At 45.8% G+C, this 15,107-nt stretch overlaps 1 protein-coding gene across 2 annotated transcripts in view; it reads right to left on the reverse strand.

Annotated features, from left to right (window-relative positions):
- Positions 1-6,883: 6,883 nt before the first annotated feature.
- CAB39 (calcium binding protein 39) overlaps positions 6,884-15,107 on the reverse strand; it is a 102,491-nt gene continuing 94,267 nt past the window's right edge. For both annotated transcript variants that reach the window (XM_032277948.1, XM_032277949.1), the window contains exons 7-9: positions 13,675-13,740; positions 10,093-10,236; positions 6,884-9,474 (exon numbers count right to left, since the gene is read on the reverse strand). In XM_032277948.1, the coding sequence (XP_032133839.1) occupies positions 9,286-9,474; positions 10,093-10,236; positions 13,675-13,740 (399 nt within the window). In that variant the 3' untranslated portion in view covers positions 6,884-9,285. The remainder of the gene's footprint in view (positions 9,475-10,092; positions 10,237-13,674; positions 13,741-15,107) is intronic.

Here is a 15,107-nt window from a genome sequence, read left to right on the forward strand (position 1 = left end):
ACTGGAGGTCTCCCTGGGTAGGGCCACCCCAGGCGGAAGGACAGGGCGGCCTCCTTCCCAGCTACTGGGACACTCTGCGGGGACGCGGCCATGTGGGAGGCCCGGTTCGCCGTGGCGCTGCGCTGAGCCCTGGGTGGGGTCGGGGTGAAAGGCGCGCGACGCTGGTTTCCGACCTGGCCATGCTCTGGCTCGGGGTGGGGGGACATGTGGCAAAGCCCGCAGCCGAGGCTCTGCGCGGGTGGCCATTCGTGGCCTCGCTGAGCTCCCGGAGATCCAGTATCCCAGCGACGCCGCAGTCTGCCCGGGTGCACCCCGGAGACGCCCCCTCGGTCCGGGCACTCGTCCGGGCTGTGTGCCCCCGCCCCGCCACCACCTGGAGTGCGCGCCGGGAGTGGGGCCCTTCTCCGCCCCCGCGGCTGGGGTCGCCTACCCCCACGACGCCCCCCCGTCTCCACCCAGTGTGGTCCTCGCGGCAGCAGCGTCTGGAGTCTTCGGCCCCACCCCAGACCGCTGGACCCCCGGCGGGTGGCGTGGACCCTACAGTTTTTGAAGCCTGCCCCGGCCTGGCCCTGGCAGTGGCCCAGGGGGGCGGGACATTCCGGTTCTAGCCTGTCAGGGGACGGTGGCAAATCGCCTTTCCTGGCTGGTGGTTCTGTGACTGTGGATCAGGGCAGATGGGATTTCGGGACCCTTGACACTGCTCCTCAGGCCCCAGCAACGCGCTCTGGAGGTTCTGGAGGAAGCCAGGCATTTGGAAGAGGGCGCAGACGGCTGGGCTGAAGAAAAGATGTCGCACCTACCTCCCTGCCACTTGCTGCTGTGTGGTCTTGGCTTAACCTCTCTGTGCCTCTGTTTCCTCCTCTTAAAATCAGAATAGAGTAGCCATGCTTCTGAGTGTCCTGAGGACTGAGTGAAGTAGGCCTGGCAAAGCCCTTGGCAATCACTCAGCAAACATTGAGGAGGATTGTTGGCTGTGCACTAAGAACTTAATGAATGGGAAATCTCCTGTCATGGTGCTTTAGAAAGATGTAGTTGGATTTCTTAGATGAATAAGGAAAAGGTTGGCAAAGATTTACCTATAAGTTACCAGAACACTTAAATGAAATGTACATGTATTCCGCATGGCTTCCTCATAAAATTGCATTTCTGTTTCCTAAGAAGGGAAACGAGCTTTTTTGTAACTTTAGAAGGCTTGCTCTAATAATTTCAAGGATGTTTGACTTGCAACCTTGAAACTAAAGCATTTTAAGGTAGAATGTAATTTGCTTTCAGTTGGATGGGGGGAGGAAATGAACTGTGATTCCCACATTGGTGGCTTAAGAAACCAGGGGGCATTGGTGCCCTGAGTTCGAGGGTCCTGATGGGTGCGCCTCCATCTAGTTCTGTTTTGGACACAGTGCAGGTGAGATTGTTGTTGACATCTGTGTGCTGCAGCGGGTGGGCAGTTGGTGTATTAGTCAGTTCTCATGCTGCTAATAAAGACATACCCGAGGCTGGGTAATTTACAAAGGAAAGAGGTTTAATGGACTGCCGGTTCCACATGGCTGGGGAGGCCTCACAATCATGGCCAAAGGTGAAAGGCACATCTTACATGGTGGCAGACAAGAGAGAGAACTTGTGTAGGGGAATCCCTCTTTATGAATACAGCCATCAGATCTCGTCAGATTTAGTCACTATCAGGAGAACAGCATGGGAAAGACCCACCCCCATGATTCAATTACCTCCCATAAGTTCCCTCCCACAACACGTGGGAATTATGGGAGCTATAATTCAAGATGAGATTTGGATGAGGACACAGCCAAACCATAACAGTTGGGAAGTGAATTCTGGAGAAGGTGCTGCATGTGCTGCTGTATCCCCAGATGCCCCTGAAGCCCCCATGCCCTTGTATTTGGCAGCATGTGCAGGGTGTACATCATCACCCCCACCCCAGCCATTTTTTTTTTTATCATTTATTTTTTCTTCCACCTTTTCATTATGAAACACTTGAAGCATACAGAAAATTGAAAGAATTTTACAGGAAAAAAAACCATATAATGGAAAAGAGACAAATCTTCATGCAGAAAAATTTTAAATAATTTATGTAGATACTCTGTTCTCAAGAAGGTGAAGCATAACTCCCTACTTGGTAGGTATGGGCTGCACATAGTGACTTCCTTCCTCAGAGTACAGAACTGAAAGAGGGAAAATAAAAAGTGATTGTGGAGAAAGGTGATCAAGGTCAACATCAACGGGGAGAAGTCATGTCCACAGTGTGCACCGTTGATGTGACATGATGAAAACAGGACTTTACACTGGGCGCCATGGCTCAAGCCTGTAATCCCAGCACTTTGGGAAATGGAGGGGGGTAGATCGCTTGAGCTCAGGAGTTTGAGACCAGCCTGGGCAACATGGGGAAACCCTGTCTCTGCCAAAAGTACAAAACATAGCCTAGTGTGGTGACACATGCCTGCAGTCCCAGCTACTCGAGAGACTGAGGTGGAAGGATCACTTGAGCCCCGTTCGAGGCTGCAGTGAGCTGAGGTCGAACCACTGCACTCCAGCCTTGGTGACAGAGTGAGGCCCCATCTCAGAGAGAGAAAAAAAAAAGCACTTTTTTATGGTCTTCCTCCTGAACCCCATACTCTCATCCTACTCAAAAGAAAAACAGCAGACAAATCCCAGTTGAGGGAGATTCCACAAATAACTGACCAGTACTTTACAAAACTGTCAGCAAAAACCGAAGTCTGAGAAACTCTCCACTAAATAGAACATAGGGTCCTGGATGGAATCTGGGAACAGGAAAAGAACATCGGGGAAAACATAAGGAACTTGGAATAAAGTATGGACTTCACTTAATAATAGTGTATCCATATTGGTTTCTTAATTTTAGCAAACACACCACAGTCATATGAGATGCTAATAACAGGGAGGATGGGGCGCAGAGTATACGGGATCTCTCTGTATCATCTTTGCAACGTTTTCTGTGAATCTGAAACTCTTCCAAAAAATAAAGTTTATTGGCAAACAAAGCAACCAGGTACCTACCACCTACATTCTACCTTTCACATGTTACTCTCATGCATCCGTCCCGCCCTCTGTCATTCTTTTCACAGCCCCCTTAGACAGTGCCTGACTTTTTGCTCAAAACGGTGTCCAGGAAGCTCAGGGCAGTTGGGTCATGACATCCCAGGGTCTCTGTTGTTGCCCAGGTTTGCCCGAAGAATGCTCCATTTCCTCCCGCTCAGCACCTGCTAAAAACCAGGAGCTCTACTGCCACCCAGTGGACATTTTAAAAAAATGAAAGCAGGTTGACTGCAGGGAATGCTCACGGGGACCCGCAACGCAGAGGAGCCCCTTCAGGCATCTTTGAGCTGCCCCAGCACCACTGGGTTGGCTCTGCCTCCACACGGACCCTAGCCCTCTCTCCACTGTCCCCATCCCAATTCTTTTCTCAACCTGGACGTTTCCTAAATTCTGGCTCCAATTCCCAATTGCGCAATCATTTTGTTGTGCTAGAGTATACCTTTCAAAAGTCTTTTTAAAAGGGGGCAGAACGCAAGAAAACCTGGAGTTTTCCAGTTTTGTTAGCATGTTTGATGGCCATGAAGAACTGTTTGGTTACAGACAGTGTGTCCTATCCAGCTGCTTTTGAAAGGTAAGAGTCAGGAGGCATTGGCTGACTTGAGGACAGACAGCCTGTGTCTGGGGTCTCAGAACACAGGGAATTATGGGAGCTACAATTTAAGATGAGATTTAGGCAGCAGCAGCTGTGGTCAACAGCGGCTCTGCTGAGCTGGGCTTCTCCGTACCTGGTGTCAGGCTTTGATGTATATTTCGGGGCCAGCCTCTCCTAAATATTGAGGCAAAAGAGACAGAAAGGATGCTTCCAGAAGGGCAGGCAGCACTGTTAGCTGCCCCACTGGCCTCCTTTTTCAGGAGAGAGGTCTCTCACCTGGATGACCATGGGCATGGCTGTGAGTTGAACAAACAGAATGAGCATGTCTTAGTTTGGGTTACCCCAGAAGCACACCCTCAGATAAGGGTTCCAATGTTGCTTATTTGGGACTTGATCCCAGGAGACACGACAGAGTGGGATGTGAGCCAGGGATGGAAAGAATCTCACAAAAGGTTTCTAGCAACCTGGTTAATGCAGTGGGCATCAGAGCTCAGCCCTCCTGTGGGCTCTGGAAGGTGAGGGTGCAGCTGTCCCAGCTGAGGGCCAAGGACACTGGGGTATTTACCCACTAGCCATCATCATCTTCATCAGCTGAGGGCTGCTTCTAGGGACAGTCCTTCCTGCATTTGGAGCCAGAGGGGAGTGCCGAGGCAGAGTCACAGGTGTTCACAATTAGCAGAAGTAGGTGTCAAGGGCAGGGCATGGGGACTGACAGGGTTCAGATGACACAGGTTGGCACCCAACCCTACCTCATGCCCTGGATCTTCAAAGGAGCAAGATCCCAGAAACCTTAGGGAGAGCCCAGGACCACACAGATTCAGCTAAGGGAGGGCTGGACGCAGTGGCTCACACCTGTAATCCCAGCACGTTGAGAGGGTGAGGTACGCAGATCACCTGAGGTCAGGAGTTTGAGACCAGCTGCCTGACCAACATGGAGAAATGCCGTCTCTACTACAAAGTACAAAATTAGCTGGGCATGGTGGCACACGCCTGTAATCCCAGCTACATGGGAGGCTGAGGCAGGGGAATCACTTGAACCCAGGAGGCAGAGAATGCAGTGAGCCGAATTGCGCCATTGCATTCCAGCCTGGGCAGCAACAGTGAAGCTCCATTTGGGGGCGGGGGGAGATTGAGCTAAGCATGAGAAGGTGCCCCTGAGGTTAGGAGGGGGCTTGGTGCAGTGGGACTCTCACTTCCTTTTTCATCATGTTAAAGGCGAGGACTTTAACATGATGGGGATATATTCAAAGGTCTCCGTGAGCAGTTTCTAGAGCGGGGTCTTTGCTCCCTGGGACTGGTTTGGGCTGAAGGGGACTTCAGGTCTTCAAGCTGCAGCCCATGGGAAAGAGGGAGCCACCAGGGTGCAATCTTGCCTGGAAACTTCCTCTGGGCAGAAGCCTTCCCAGATAACTTGGGGCTCTTCCCGCCTTTGCACGCCAGTTGCATCTCAACAGAAGATTCGGCTACCAAAACTGAGAGCCAGACCATGCTGTTGCCACAGAATACCAAGATTTAGGTGATGATAAATTATTACCAAGGGAAAGGGGCTTTTAGGAGCTAAAGCTCATCTGTAAAACCTGTCAATCTTGTGCAGAATGTTGAAAAAATGTCAATCTTTTCCTGCAATCTCTGGGGTATTACCACTGAAGTGCTACCTGGAAAAAAACATGTTTAACAAACTGCAGAGGAGGAAGTCTCCTGCATAGAAACCAGGGGGTCACCATCCTTTGAGATTTAGCTCCTGGGGAACGTCCCCTCAGGTGGAACATGCTCCACCTTCCAGCCAGGGTGGGGACAGGCACTTGGCTGCCAGTTCTCGCAGACATGAGCAAGGCTTTAGAGGACACTAAGGGCATGCACAGCATGACGGCGACAGCCAGCCTTGTGCAACCACCACCACCCTCTTCAGTCAGCGTGAATGACAGTGGCAGAGTTCCTGGAGGCTTGAAAGTTTATGGTCCTTATTAGGCACTTCTTGGGTCTTAAGTGCTTGGTGGCAGGTGTGCCGGCTGACAGTAAGCAGAATGTTAGCAGGTAGATGAAAAGCTCCGGTGGGATATGTTCAGACTGTTCCTGAGGTTTTCTGCAGGCTTGGTTTTTGGGAGCCAACAGGACTGAGATTGCTGAGCGGGGAGAATCTTACCCTGTCCTTCACGTCTTCTGGAAATCAGATGGTCAGTGAGCATTTGGCCCTGAAAAATGTGGTGAGGACACAACAATGGCCCGGGAGAACACTCCCGACACATCCAGGAGCAACTGAAGGTTGGACTTTGGCATATCGGCGGGTTGGCTTTCTCATGACCTCGATTGGCTCTAGCCTCCAGAATGAACATGGTATTGGACACTGACTGCAGCCTCAGAGCACTTTCCTGATTGTGGGGGTTGGAGGGACCTTGTTAGATCCTGACTGGGAAGGCTGGGTGAGAAATGCACTGCTCCTGAGCTGCCTGAAGTGCAATGTTCGGGGGCTTTCTTGGCATGGGGATGAGGGCATTTGATTGGTAATTGTGTAGGAAGTGGAATTTGAGCTGAAGCGTGAATCCAGTCCTTAGCCTGGAGATCCCAGGAAGTAGCAAAGTCACAGGTTATGACTTAATGGGCCTTTGTCGTCTTCGGGGAACTACAGCATACAAGGAGATTGAACTACTTGGCAGAAATAACAAATAGGACCTTGTTACCCGGATGAAATGTTTTTGGCAAAAGTGCGTCCCGTGCCTTCATTCCAGAGAATAAAGGCTTCGTTTACAGACAGGTTTAAATAAATCCGTAATTAAGGATTACAAGGCACCCTGGAAGACAGATGAGGGACATTCTTTATGGCGGCAGAGTTCTTGTTCCTGCTTCCATGGTCCTCTCGTCTTCACAATCTTTTCACTCTAGTAACCTGGAAATACTCCGGGCTGAGAGCTCTAGTTCAGCCTTGTAGTGTTGACAACAAAGCAGCACAGAACCAAAGACCGAGGAGCTACTCCTCCAAAGTTAGGTCTAAGAAATGGTGCCATTTAGTTTAACTTAGGAAAGGTATGGAAAACATGGGCAGGGGAGAGTCAAGTGAAGCCCTGAATAGGACAGGTGGACAGGAATGGGTGTTAGGTGGACAGGAATGGGTGTTAACTGTCCATCTGCTTTCAGCTGGTGATAAAATTCGTGCTTGTGTGTCTCCTGATGCAGCTGTTCACAGTGACACAAACACAACTATCTACAATACACCATAAAGATAGACGATGCTGTTTCTCCAAAATTTTATTTTAATTTAAATTACAGGGCCAGCCAGATATTCTGATAAGAAATTCACTTTTCCTCAGGAGAAAGAAAATGCTTTCATGGCATTGTTAACAAATGTATACATCTCCACTTTTTTAAGGGTTAAAAATCACATTAAGTCACTGCCTTAGGTAAAATTAAACCTTTATAACACAAAAAGAAACCACTTCCAGTATCATAGTCTTGGTAATATGAATATATTAAACGATCATAACTTCAAATGCAACATTTCATCCTTAAATGTTTTCACATTGTTTTGCTTAAAAACAAAACCCAGAAGTCTTTACTACCTTCAGATTCCAATGCAAGAGTAACACATGAATGCCTCTGCCACGCTGCACCCCTCCCCCACTGTCTTCCACCGAGGCTACGACATCATTGCCAAAGTGGAAGCTGTTTTACTGTTTAGGTTCTAAGAATGAGCCTGGCAGGGAGACATTTCTTCCACTTGGTGTAATCCATGTTTTTACACTAACTCCATACACACAGCACGACACCACAATAGCCAGGACGCCACATCACCGCCAAGTCTGCCTTCCTAAACACCCAAGAGTTTCTTTTCAAGGAGACTAGATTGCCTTTCCTACTTTCCCTAGAAAAACATGAATGAATTCACACAGATTCTGGTACAGACAGTCTCAGGAAGAGCCAATTAGGACACAGACTGCCGTTTTAATAAAAATAAAATATATCTCTATGTTCTGGAACTATCTTCCTAGCTGGTGTTCCTTGAAGGTTTAAAAACCTGCTGAAACAGCAATTGGGAGGCCCGTTTTACTGGCCAATATATAATTCCATTAGTTAGAGAGGCTAGCAAAGAATAATCATATCAATTTCTTAATCAGCTGCAGCCATGCTGAATTTGAACTGGCAAACTCTGATTTGTAAGTCGTTAGTTGTGATCTTCATATCACTAAAATGAACAGATACCATTCTAATAACTTGACATGGATAGAGTCTAGAAGACATTGTTCTGCCGTGGTCACAGTAACAAAAAAGTGGTGCAAAATCAGTTACTTTATAAATACTGATAATTTGCAGCATTAAGGAACAGGACATTAAAAAAAATAAATTTCCCCATAGGACACCTATGACTAGGAACTCTTTCTTTTTCTAAGAGAAGCCGAAGTTTTCATTATTCAGTTTCACAACTACTGTACTGGGTTACTTAGTCTAAGAAAGAAAAGGTGCTGTACAGAGGTTTCCCACACACACACACAAAGAATCAGCATTAATTTAGCATAATCTCTATCATTCACAGATCTGGCGGACTCTTAACTCACTTTAAATGAATAAGGCCAATAGGACGCAGGAAGGTGTGGCTGACTGAGTTCCAGGGCTGGATCTAGGCTTATTGATGGCACCCCATTAGGTAACTGAATACAAAGGATTGGTTTACTTTTTTTTCTTTTAATGCTGTGATACTTAAATGTTAAATCAGCATTTTCATGTGATCTGAAGTATTTCAATTACATATGAGCATTCATTGTTTTTTGCAAAAACTCAGTATTAGGTAATAGTTACATACTACTACAATAACATTCCTCTGCTGTACAAATTAAACCATTTAAAAGAAATGAGCATTCTAAGAATTATATACAAAAGAAACCTGTAAGCAGTGTTGAAATGAAATGCAAGGTGTCATTGCTAGCTCTACTGTTTTAAAATATCTTCAAAAAGTAAAATTAACAAATACTCTTCAACATATCCAGGTTTACAAGTCTCAAGAAAATCAAATGTCAAAAAATTCTAGAAAGCTGTGAAAAGCATATATACATTTTCCTTATGACCTTATGAGGCTTCTTCACGCTTTTAAGAAGTTGCTAAGTTTCAGTATCAATTTATTCGCATGTCAACTTTATTTGCCCCGAAACTCCCATTTTTGGATACAGTTCCCCTCTGATTTCAGATAAGGCTCTGCGTGATCTTCCTTCAGCGAAGGCGCGCAATCTGACGCAGGGATGCCAGGTGTGCGCACGCCACACTGCACTCAGATCGCCAGCAAAGATGGGTGCAAACACATAGGTCTAATCTGATCGTATCAATGCCCTCTTCCCTAAGCCACACTCTCATCCACACATTTGCCTTCATGAACCCAGCCATGTTCAGAACTCCCGTAGCACACAGAGTCTTTGAATTCTGAAATGACACAAAGATCAAGAGAAAGCCCACATGTGCCCTAGTGTGCAAGCAGCAGCAGCTACGCTCTCCAGCCTGGACTGAAAAACAAAAGGGTAAAATGAAAACCGCTCACGTAACAGTAGATTAGCAGTAATGTTCCTCACGAATCAATAAGAGTGCCTGATGCTGAATAGCTAACAGCAAACGCTGAATTTGGATTTAATATAGATGTTTATTGGAGATTAAGCTTCTTGCTGAGCTGGTCTCTTCAAATCCCTGATCTGTTTAACTAAATAGGTCTTCTCGTCATTAAACTGCTCATCCTCCGTCCTGTCATTCTGAAACTTGCTGAGGAACTCTATGAGTTTGGTCTGGTTCTTGAGGAGGATGTCTAGGATGGGCTGTGTCTTGTTGGGATTGGCTACAAACACCTGCATGGAGAGAAATGCACATCAGGCACAAAGAAAGAACAAAATGCAGAGACACATGTGAGCTGCAGCCACAGCACAGAAAAGCACGCGTCTATGCTCTCTGGGGGTGGTGGTGAAGTCGGGGTAATCAGGTTTTGCTTTAAGCCTTATTTTACAATTTGGAGAAAAAAAATCATAATAATTACATGTTTTAACACAAATATGGCTGATAAACTCACTCTGCCAACCCTGGAACACAGTGTCTAGTAATAAATACAGACTTTGATTTTAGAATAAAATGGGCAGAAATTATTTCTCAGCACAAGAGGTCAGACTGGATTTTAAGAATGAAACCTCTACAGAAAGCATGAAGTAATGCTTTTGTTTTGCAGTTAATAATCTTCTATGCCAAAGATAAGTGACACTCCTCTGTAAACTTTCTTGTTCCCAAATCCAAATAGTAGCCCCTGTTTCTGGGTCTACCTTTCTGTTTAAAAGTCATAGCACACAAATATGAAAAGTGACTGAACTTAATTATGTCACCTGGATTACCAAAATGAGGCTAATACTTTCGGTTCTTTGTGAATGGAAGATGACCAGTCCGGGTGGAAAGCGTCGCTGACGGCCTTCCTGCTTTACCTTAAAAACGTGAAAGGCCTCGAACTGGATGTTGCGGCTTTTGTCTCGCAGCAGGTTCATCATCAACTTGAGGTTCTCAGGTTTACTGATGTATTTTGTCATAATTGTGAAGTTGTGTCTGTCTAGTAGTAGTTCACCGAGAAGCTGAAAAGACATTTAAACAATTAGTCTTACACTGTCATTAAGATTTAAAGAAAAATCAAAGTTCAAAAAAAACCAATGTATTTTATAATCATCATTAAGTATAGAGTATTAGCAGGCACTCAAAAGCTTGAAGAACTGAACTGAATTATGACTCAAAAGCTATCAAGGGCCTACTCTCTGCCACCTTTCCTCGAGGAGATGACATCTAGGGCAGGCCTGACACTGCTCTCTGCAGGGGATGTTCGAGATGCCCCTTTCGCCCAGGGTGGGAGACTGTTACAGCCTATCACTTAACGTGTGCATCTGTGTTGGCTCACTAAAAAACTATTCAAGAAAATGGTCAAAAGCAAAGTTATCAATTATTCCTGTTAACCACAAACCTTCGCTAATTTAAAACAATTTTTAAATTTTATTTAGCAGGACTTCCCAGGATAAAGGGTTTTCTGTCTGAAGTTTTCCATATGTGTATGCTGCACATGCCGCAGGTTCAATTTTTATTACAGCGAATTCAGAAAGATTTACACCAGTGAGTATTTTTCTGCTCCTCCTCAAGTATCCTGAAGACAATCCAGTGTTTTCTGACCCCTCATCCTCATTAATGATACCAATTATGCTAAAAAGCATCTGTTTACTTCAGGGTTTACTAATTTCTGGAGAGCTGGTTGTACCATATAAACTCCTAGCTTTTATTATGTCACTGCACACTCTAGATTTTCCTTTTCCTAAAACCAGCAGTCACTTCTTCAGGTTGCAGGCAGTGGGGCAGGTGCCAAGCTGCGGTCCTTGTGGGCAGTGGAGAGCTTGGTCCCTGGTGCCAGAATGCCTGGGTTCCAGTCCTGGCTCCCTACTTCTTGTGAGGGCTAAGGGAAGAAAAGGTGCGAGCAGCGCCGCTGTGTCTTTGCTTTACTGCTTTTGTTGCTTCCTGTCTGGGTTTCTGGCTATGTTCTAGATAGCTTAAGTCTCCAGACAACTGATCTCTGGGTAAGTAACTGATCATCATCATAAACAAAAAATAAGCTGATGTGCAAGAAAACAAATCTATTTTACTTAGGCTTTATAAGGAACTCATAGGAAGAACTCAAAAGCTTAGACAGGCTTCATATCAACATGAATCACAAAATCTATTCTTACGGTGAGAGGCAACCAGCATCTACTCTTAGGAAGACTCAAAAGTTTGTATTATGTGACTTACAGCTTTCATGGCACTCTTTTTCTATCACAGAAACCAAAGAAAATCTGAAAACGGATCATTTCAGTTATCTAAAGGAAGATGGCTTTAAACACATAATTCTTTTTTAATTTTTTGAGACAGTCTCACTCTGTTGCCCAGGCTGGAGTGCAGCAGCACAATCCTGGCTCACTGCAACCTCCACCTCCCAGGCTCAAGCAATTCTCATGCCTCAGCCTCCCAAGTAGCTGGGACTACAGGCTTGTGCCACCACAAGCTAGCTAATTAATTTTTGGGGATATTTTTAGTTAGAGACATGGTTTCACCATGTTGGCCAGGTTGGTCTCGAACTCCTAACCTCAGGTGATCCACCTGCCTTGGCCTCCCAAAGTGCTAGGATAACAGGTGTGAGCCACCGTGCTCAGCCCAAACATGTAATCCTTCACTAAAAAACTTGAAGTCTTGCATAGGAAATATAAATTTTCTGGCAAAATAAATATGGGAATAAATAAATGCCAATGTGGCTACAAAAAAGAGAGTGCAAATTAAAATCCATCTTTAAAGCACTAGTGGTGCGGAAGCCACTCTGTGTGCTCAGGAGGCACTCACAGGCCCCCACTAACATGAACTGCAGGAGCCAGCGACTTGCTTTATATCCACTCCTAAGGGCTTGCAAATGGTGGTCTCGGCCTTTCTTTTCATGTTGGTAACTCTGAATGGCAGAAGGGTCTTGAAAGCCTTTCTCCTTATCCAAACAGCCCAAGAATCTAACATTTGGTCAAAGTTGCCAGTAGCCCCCCTCCCCACTTCCTTCTATAATGGCCCTGGAAGCTACTATCCTAGACTATCCTGCCTGGCCTTTGTGGTCTTAGAAGATACTGACTCCAGTGAACTGTGTGCATTCGTGTAACCACCAGCAAGAGTAGTACACCTCAGCTCTTTGAGGATCACAGACTAGGAGAGACCCAAGGAACCTCTGCTCTATCACACAGATGTCCAGGGAGGAGAAACTCCGCCCACAGCTGCCAGAAGTTCTATCCAACCCCCAAAGATGAAAGGACAGCAGATGATCCTCTAGCCAGGGGAGGCGGGGAAAAAATCTTTAGGGATCCCCAACACTAGACGAAGAGGATGGCTGGGAGGCTGGGCCCAAGCAACAGCAATGAATGGAAAGCACGGGGCCTGGCTGGACTGTGCCTGTGCCCCAGCTGTGGCTGTCACGGATCCCCTGCTGCAGGAATGACAGCCTTATCGGAAGAAGGAATATACTGGTCCGAAATAAAGGACTGACTGAAAATGTGGATGGTGGAGTGTTCCTATCAAAGGACACAGTGTTCCAGATGCTCCTGGTGTCCTTTAGTCTTTCCACAGAAAGACAAGGTCTTCAAGGGAGATTTCCCCACAGTAGGAAGGGGATGAGGGGATGGAGTCTTGGTCTATCGGTCCAGACACCTATGAGGGGGAGAACTGTGGGCAGAGTCAAATTTTAAATGGACCTGGCAAAAAAACTGAATAAAATTATGACTTCCCCTCAAATCCTCTGTGATTTTATCTATAGCTGCTGTCAGGACTGCTTACTGACAGAACGGAGGGTATGCTTTTATCAACTGCTTTAAGAATTTTCTACAGCGGGGTCAGCAAACTATCAAGGGCCAAACAGTAAATATTTTAGATTTGCAGGCCATAGGGTCTCTGGGGCATCTCTTTAATTCTGCTGCTGGAGCTCAAAACAGCCACAGACAATATGTAAATAAATGAGCATGTCTTTAACTCCAGTAAAATTTCACTTACGAAATAGGTAGCTGGCTGGATTTAGCCCATGGGTTGTAGTTTGCCTTGTTCTAGAGTTTACATCTTAAATTTAATATTTGATACAAAGCAGCCAAGCCTGTGTATGGTCCACAGTCTCACTTGCACATCGCCTCTCCCCACCCTCACACATCTGCCTGTGCCGCCCAGGAGCACAGCACCTGCAGTGCCTTCATCTAGTTGGCAGGACTACGGCTCAGAATCTCAAATAATGCATCTCTAGGAGACAGAAGTCTTCTTCAAACTCCTGTTCATTCCCTTTGTGTATCTCTACCTTATAAGGAGAAGTGCCTGCATGGATCACTGTCCAACTCCACTCGTTTCTGAAAAATCCTAACTGTGGGCAAGGGTATTTATTTCTCCCAAAGGTCTACGACTCATCCAGGACATCTCCCTTTCCCCAAATCCAAATTTCAAACACAAAGTGCAGAAAAATAAGCTATATGAAAGGTCTGTCATACCTTGAGTGACTGTCTTTTTGTCACGTAATTTTCTGAATGAAGTAACTTCTCATATTCACTGAAAAACTAAGAGATAAGAAAAAATATATCAGAATTATTGCAAGGAAAAAAAAAGACTGGTAGGCAACATTGTAAATCAGCTTAAGGACACACTTCTCATACCATGAAGGCCGACGGCTTCCCTAGCTCCCCTGCCATTCTGTTTCATGTCTTCCTCTGATGTGACTGCTCTGAGACCCTCAGGTGATTCCACCAATCCCCTCCTTGAAGAGGGCTCCTGGGACTGAGCCCCCCTAGTTCCAGCCAGGCCCATAGAGAGAGTTTAAATCCAGGCCTGTCACCCCAAACTCCATATGCACAAAGCCTAACTCCCTGACCCCACACTTCTGCTTGTTGAGTCTGCTCTCATATCTTGGAGTTAGATTGAAAAATTTATATTTTTTATAAACAAGAACTCAATTTGCTCAAAGCACAACCACAAAGAGAAAAGTTACCTGCTGTTTCAATGTATCAGGCAAACAGAGAAAATAATTTAGAATAGAAATTTAGAGAGGAGAAATTCAGCACTATGTTAACCAGGCAGATGGCCCACAGAAGGTGGGGCTTAGGCTCAGATCTGACGGATGGGAAGAATTTCGCTCAGAAATGGAGCGGAGAAAGGAGATTCCTGGGGGATAAAAAAGGAAGGGCAGAGCACGAATGAAGCCCCAGAGAGAACAAATGCCGCAGACTGAAGAACTGACAGGTCCACTGAATCTTCAAAACAGTGGTCACTGGCAAGAGTGGCATTGCTGGAATGGTGAGGGTTAGAAGCCCAATAAAGCAGAGAGTTAGAAAACTGAAATGATGGGCACTCGGGGCCAAGGCTATCCTTCAAAAACCTAGCAGATAAGGCCAGTTGGCCTTAAGATTTTATTTTTTGTCTGTCTGTATAAACCACAGATAGGTTTAAGACATTCTAAAAGTCTGCAGCACTAGGATGACTGCTGGATCTTGGTGCTTTCCTGAGACTTTCCTTTGGTCATGGCGAGTGAGTGCCAGGGGATGCCTGCTTTGTCATCTGTCTGTGGGAAAACTATGGGTGCCCTGGATTCATGATGGGTCCTCATTAGCCATTCATCTGTGGTCTAGAGCAGGGGATGGCAAACTATGACCTGCTGCCTGTTTGTAGAAAGTTTTTCTGGAACACATCCATGCTCATTTGTTTATTGAACATGAATTCACTGATATGTTTATGTATTATTTACCGCCGCTTTCACGGAACAACAGAGAGGAGAGTTAACAGAGACCACAAAGCCTCAAATATTTGCTTTATTGGTTTAGAGCTAACACAGAATTACACATGATTTCTTTTGCCTACTTCTTGGCAGTCTGTAACAGTTGGCCATCTATTTAGTAAGTATTTCAGTTAGATTTCTCTCTTTTCAGAAAGA

The sequence above is a fragment of the Sapajus apella genome, unplaced genomic scaffold (assembly GCF_009761245.1).
Source record: "Sapajus apella isolate SASKATOON/1434 unplaced genomic scaffold, GSC_monkey_1.0 scaffold10, whole genome shotgun sequence".
NCBI lineage: Eukaryota > Metazoa > Chordata > Mammalia > Primates > Cebidae > Sapajus > Sapajus apella.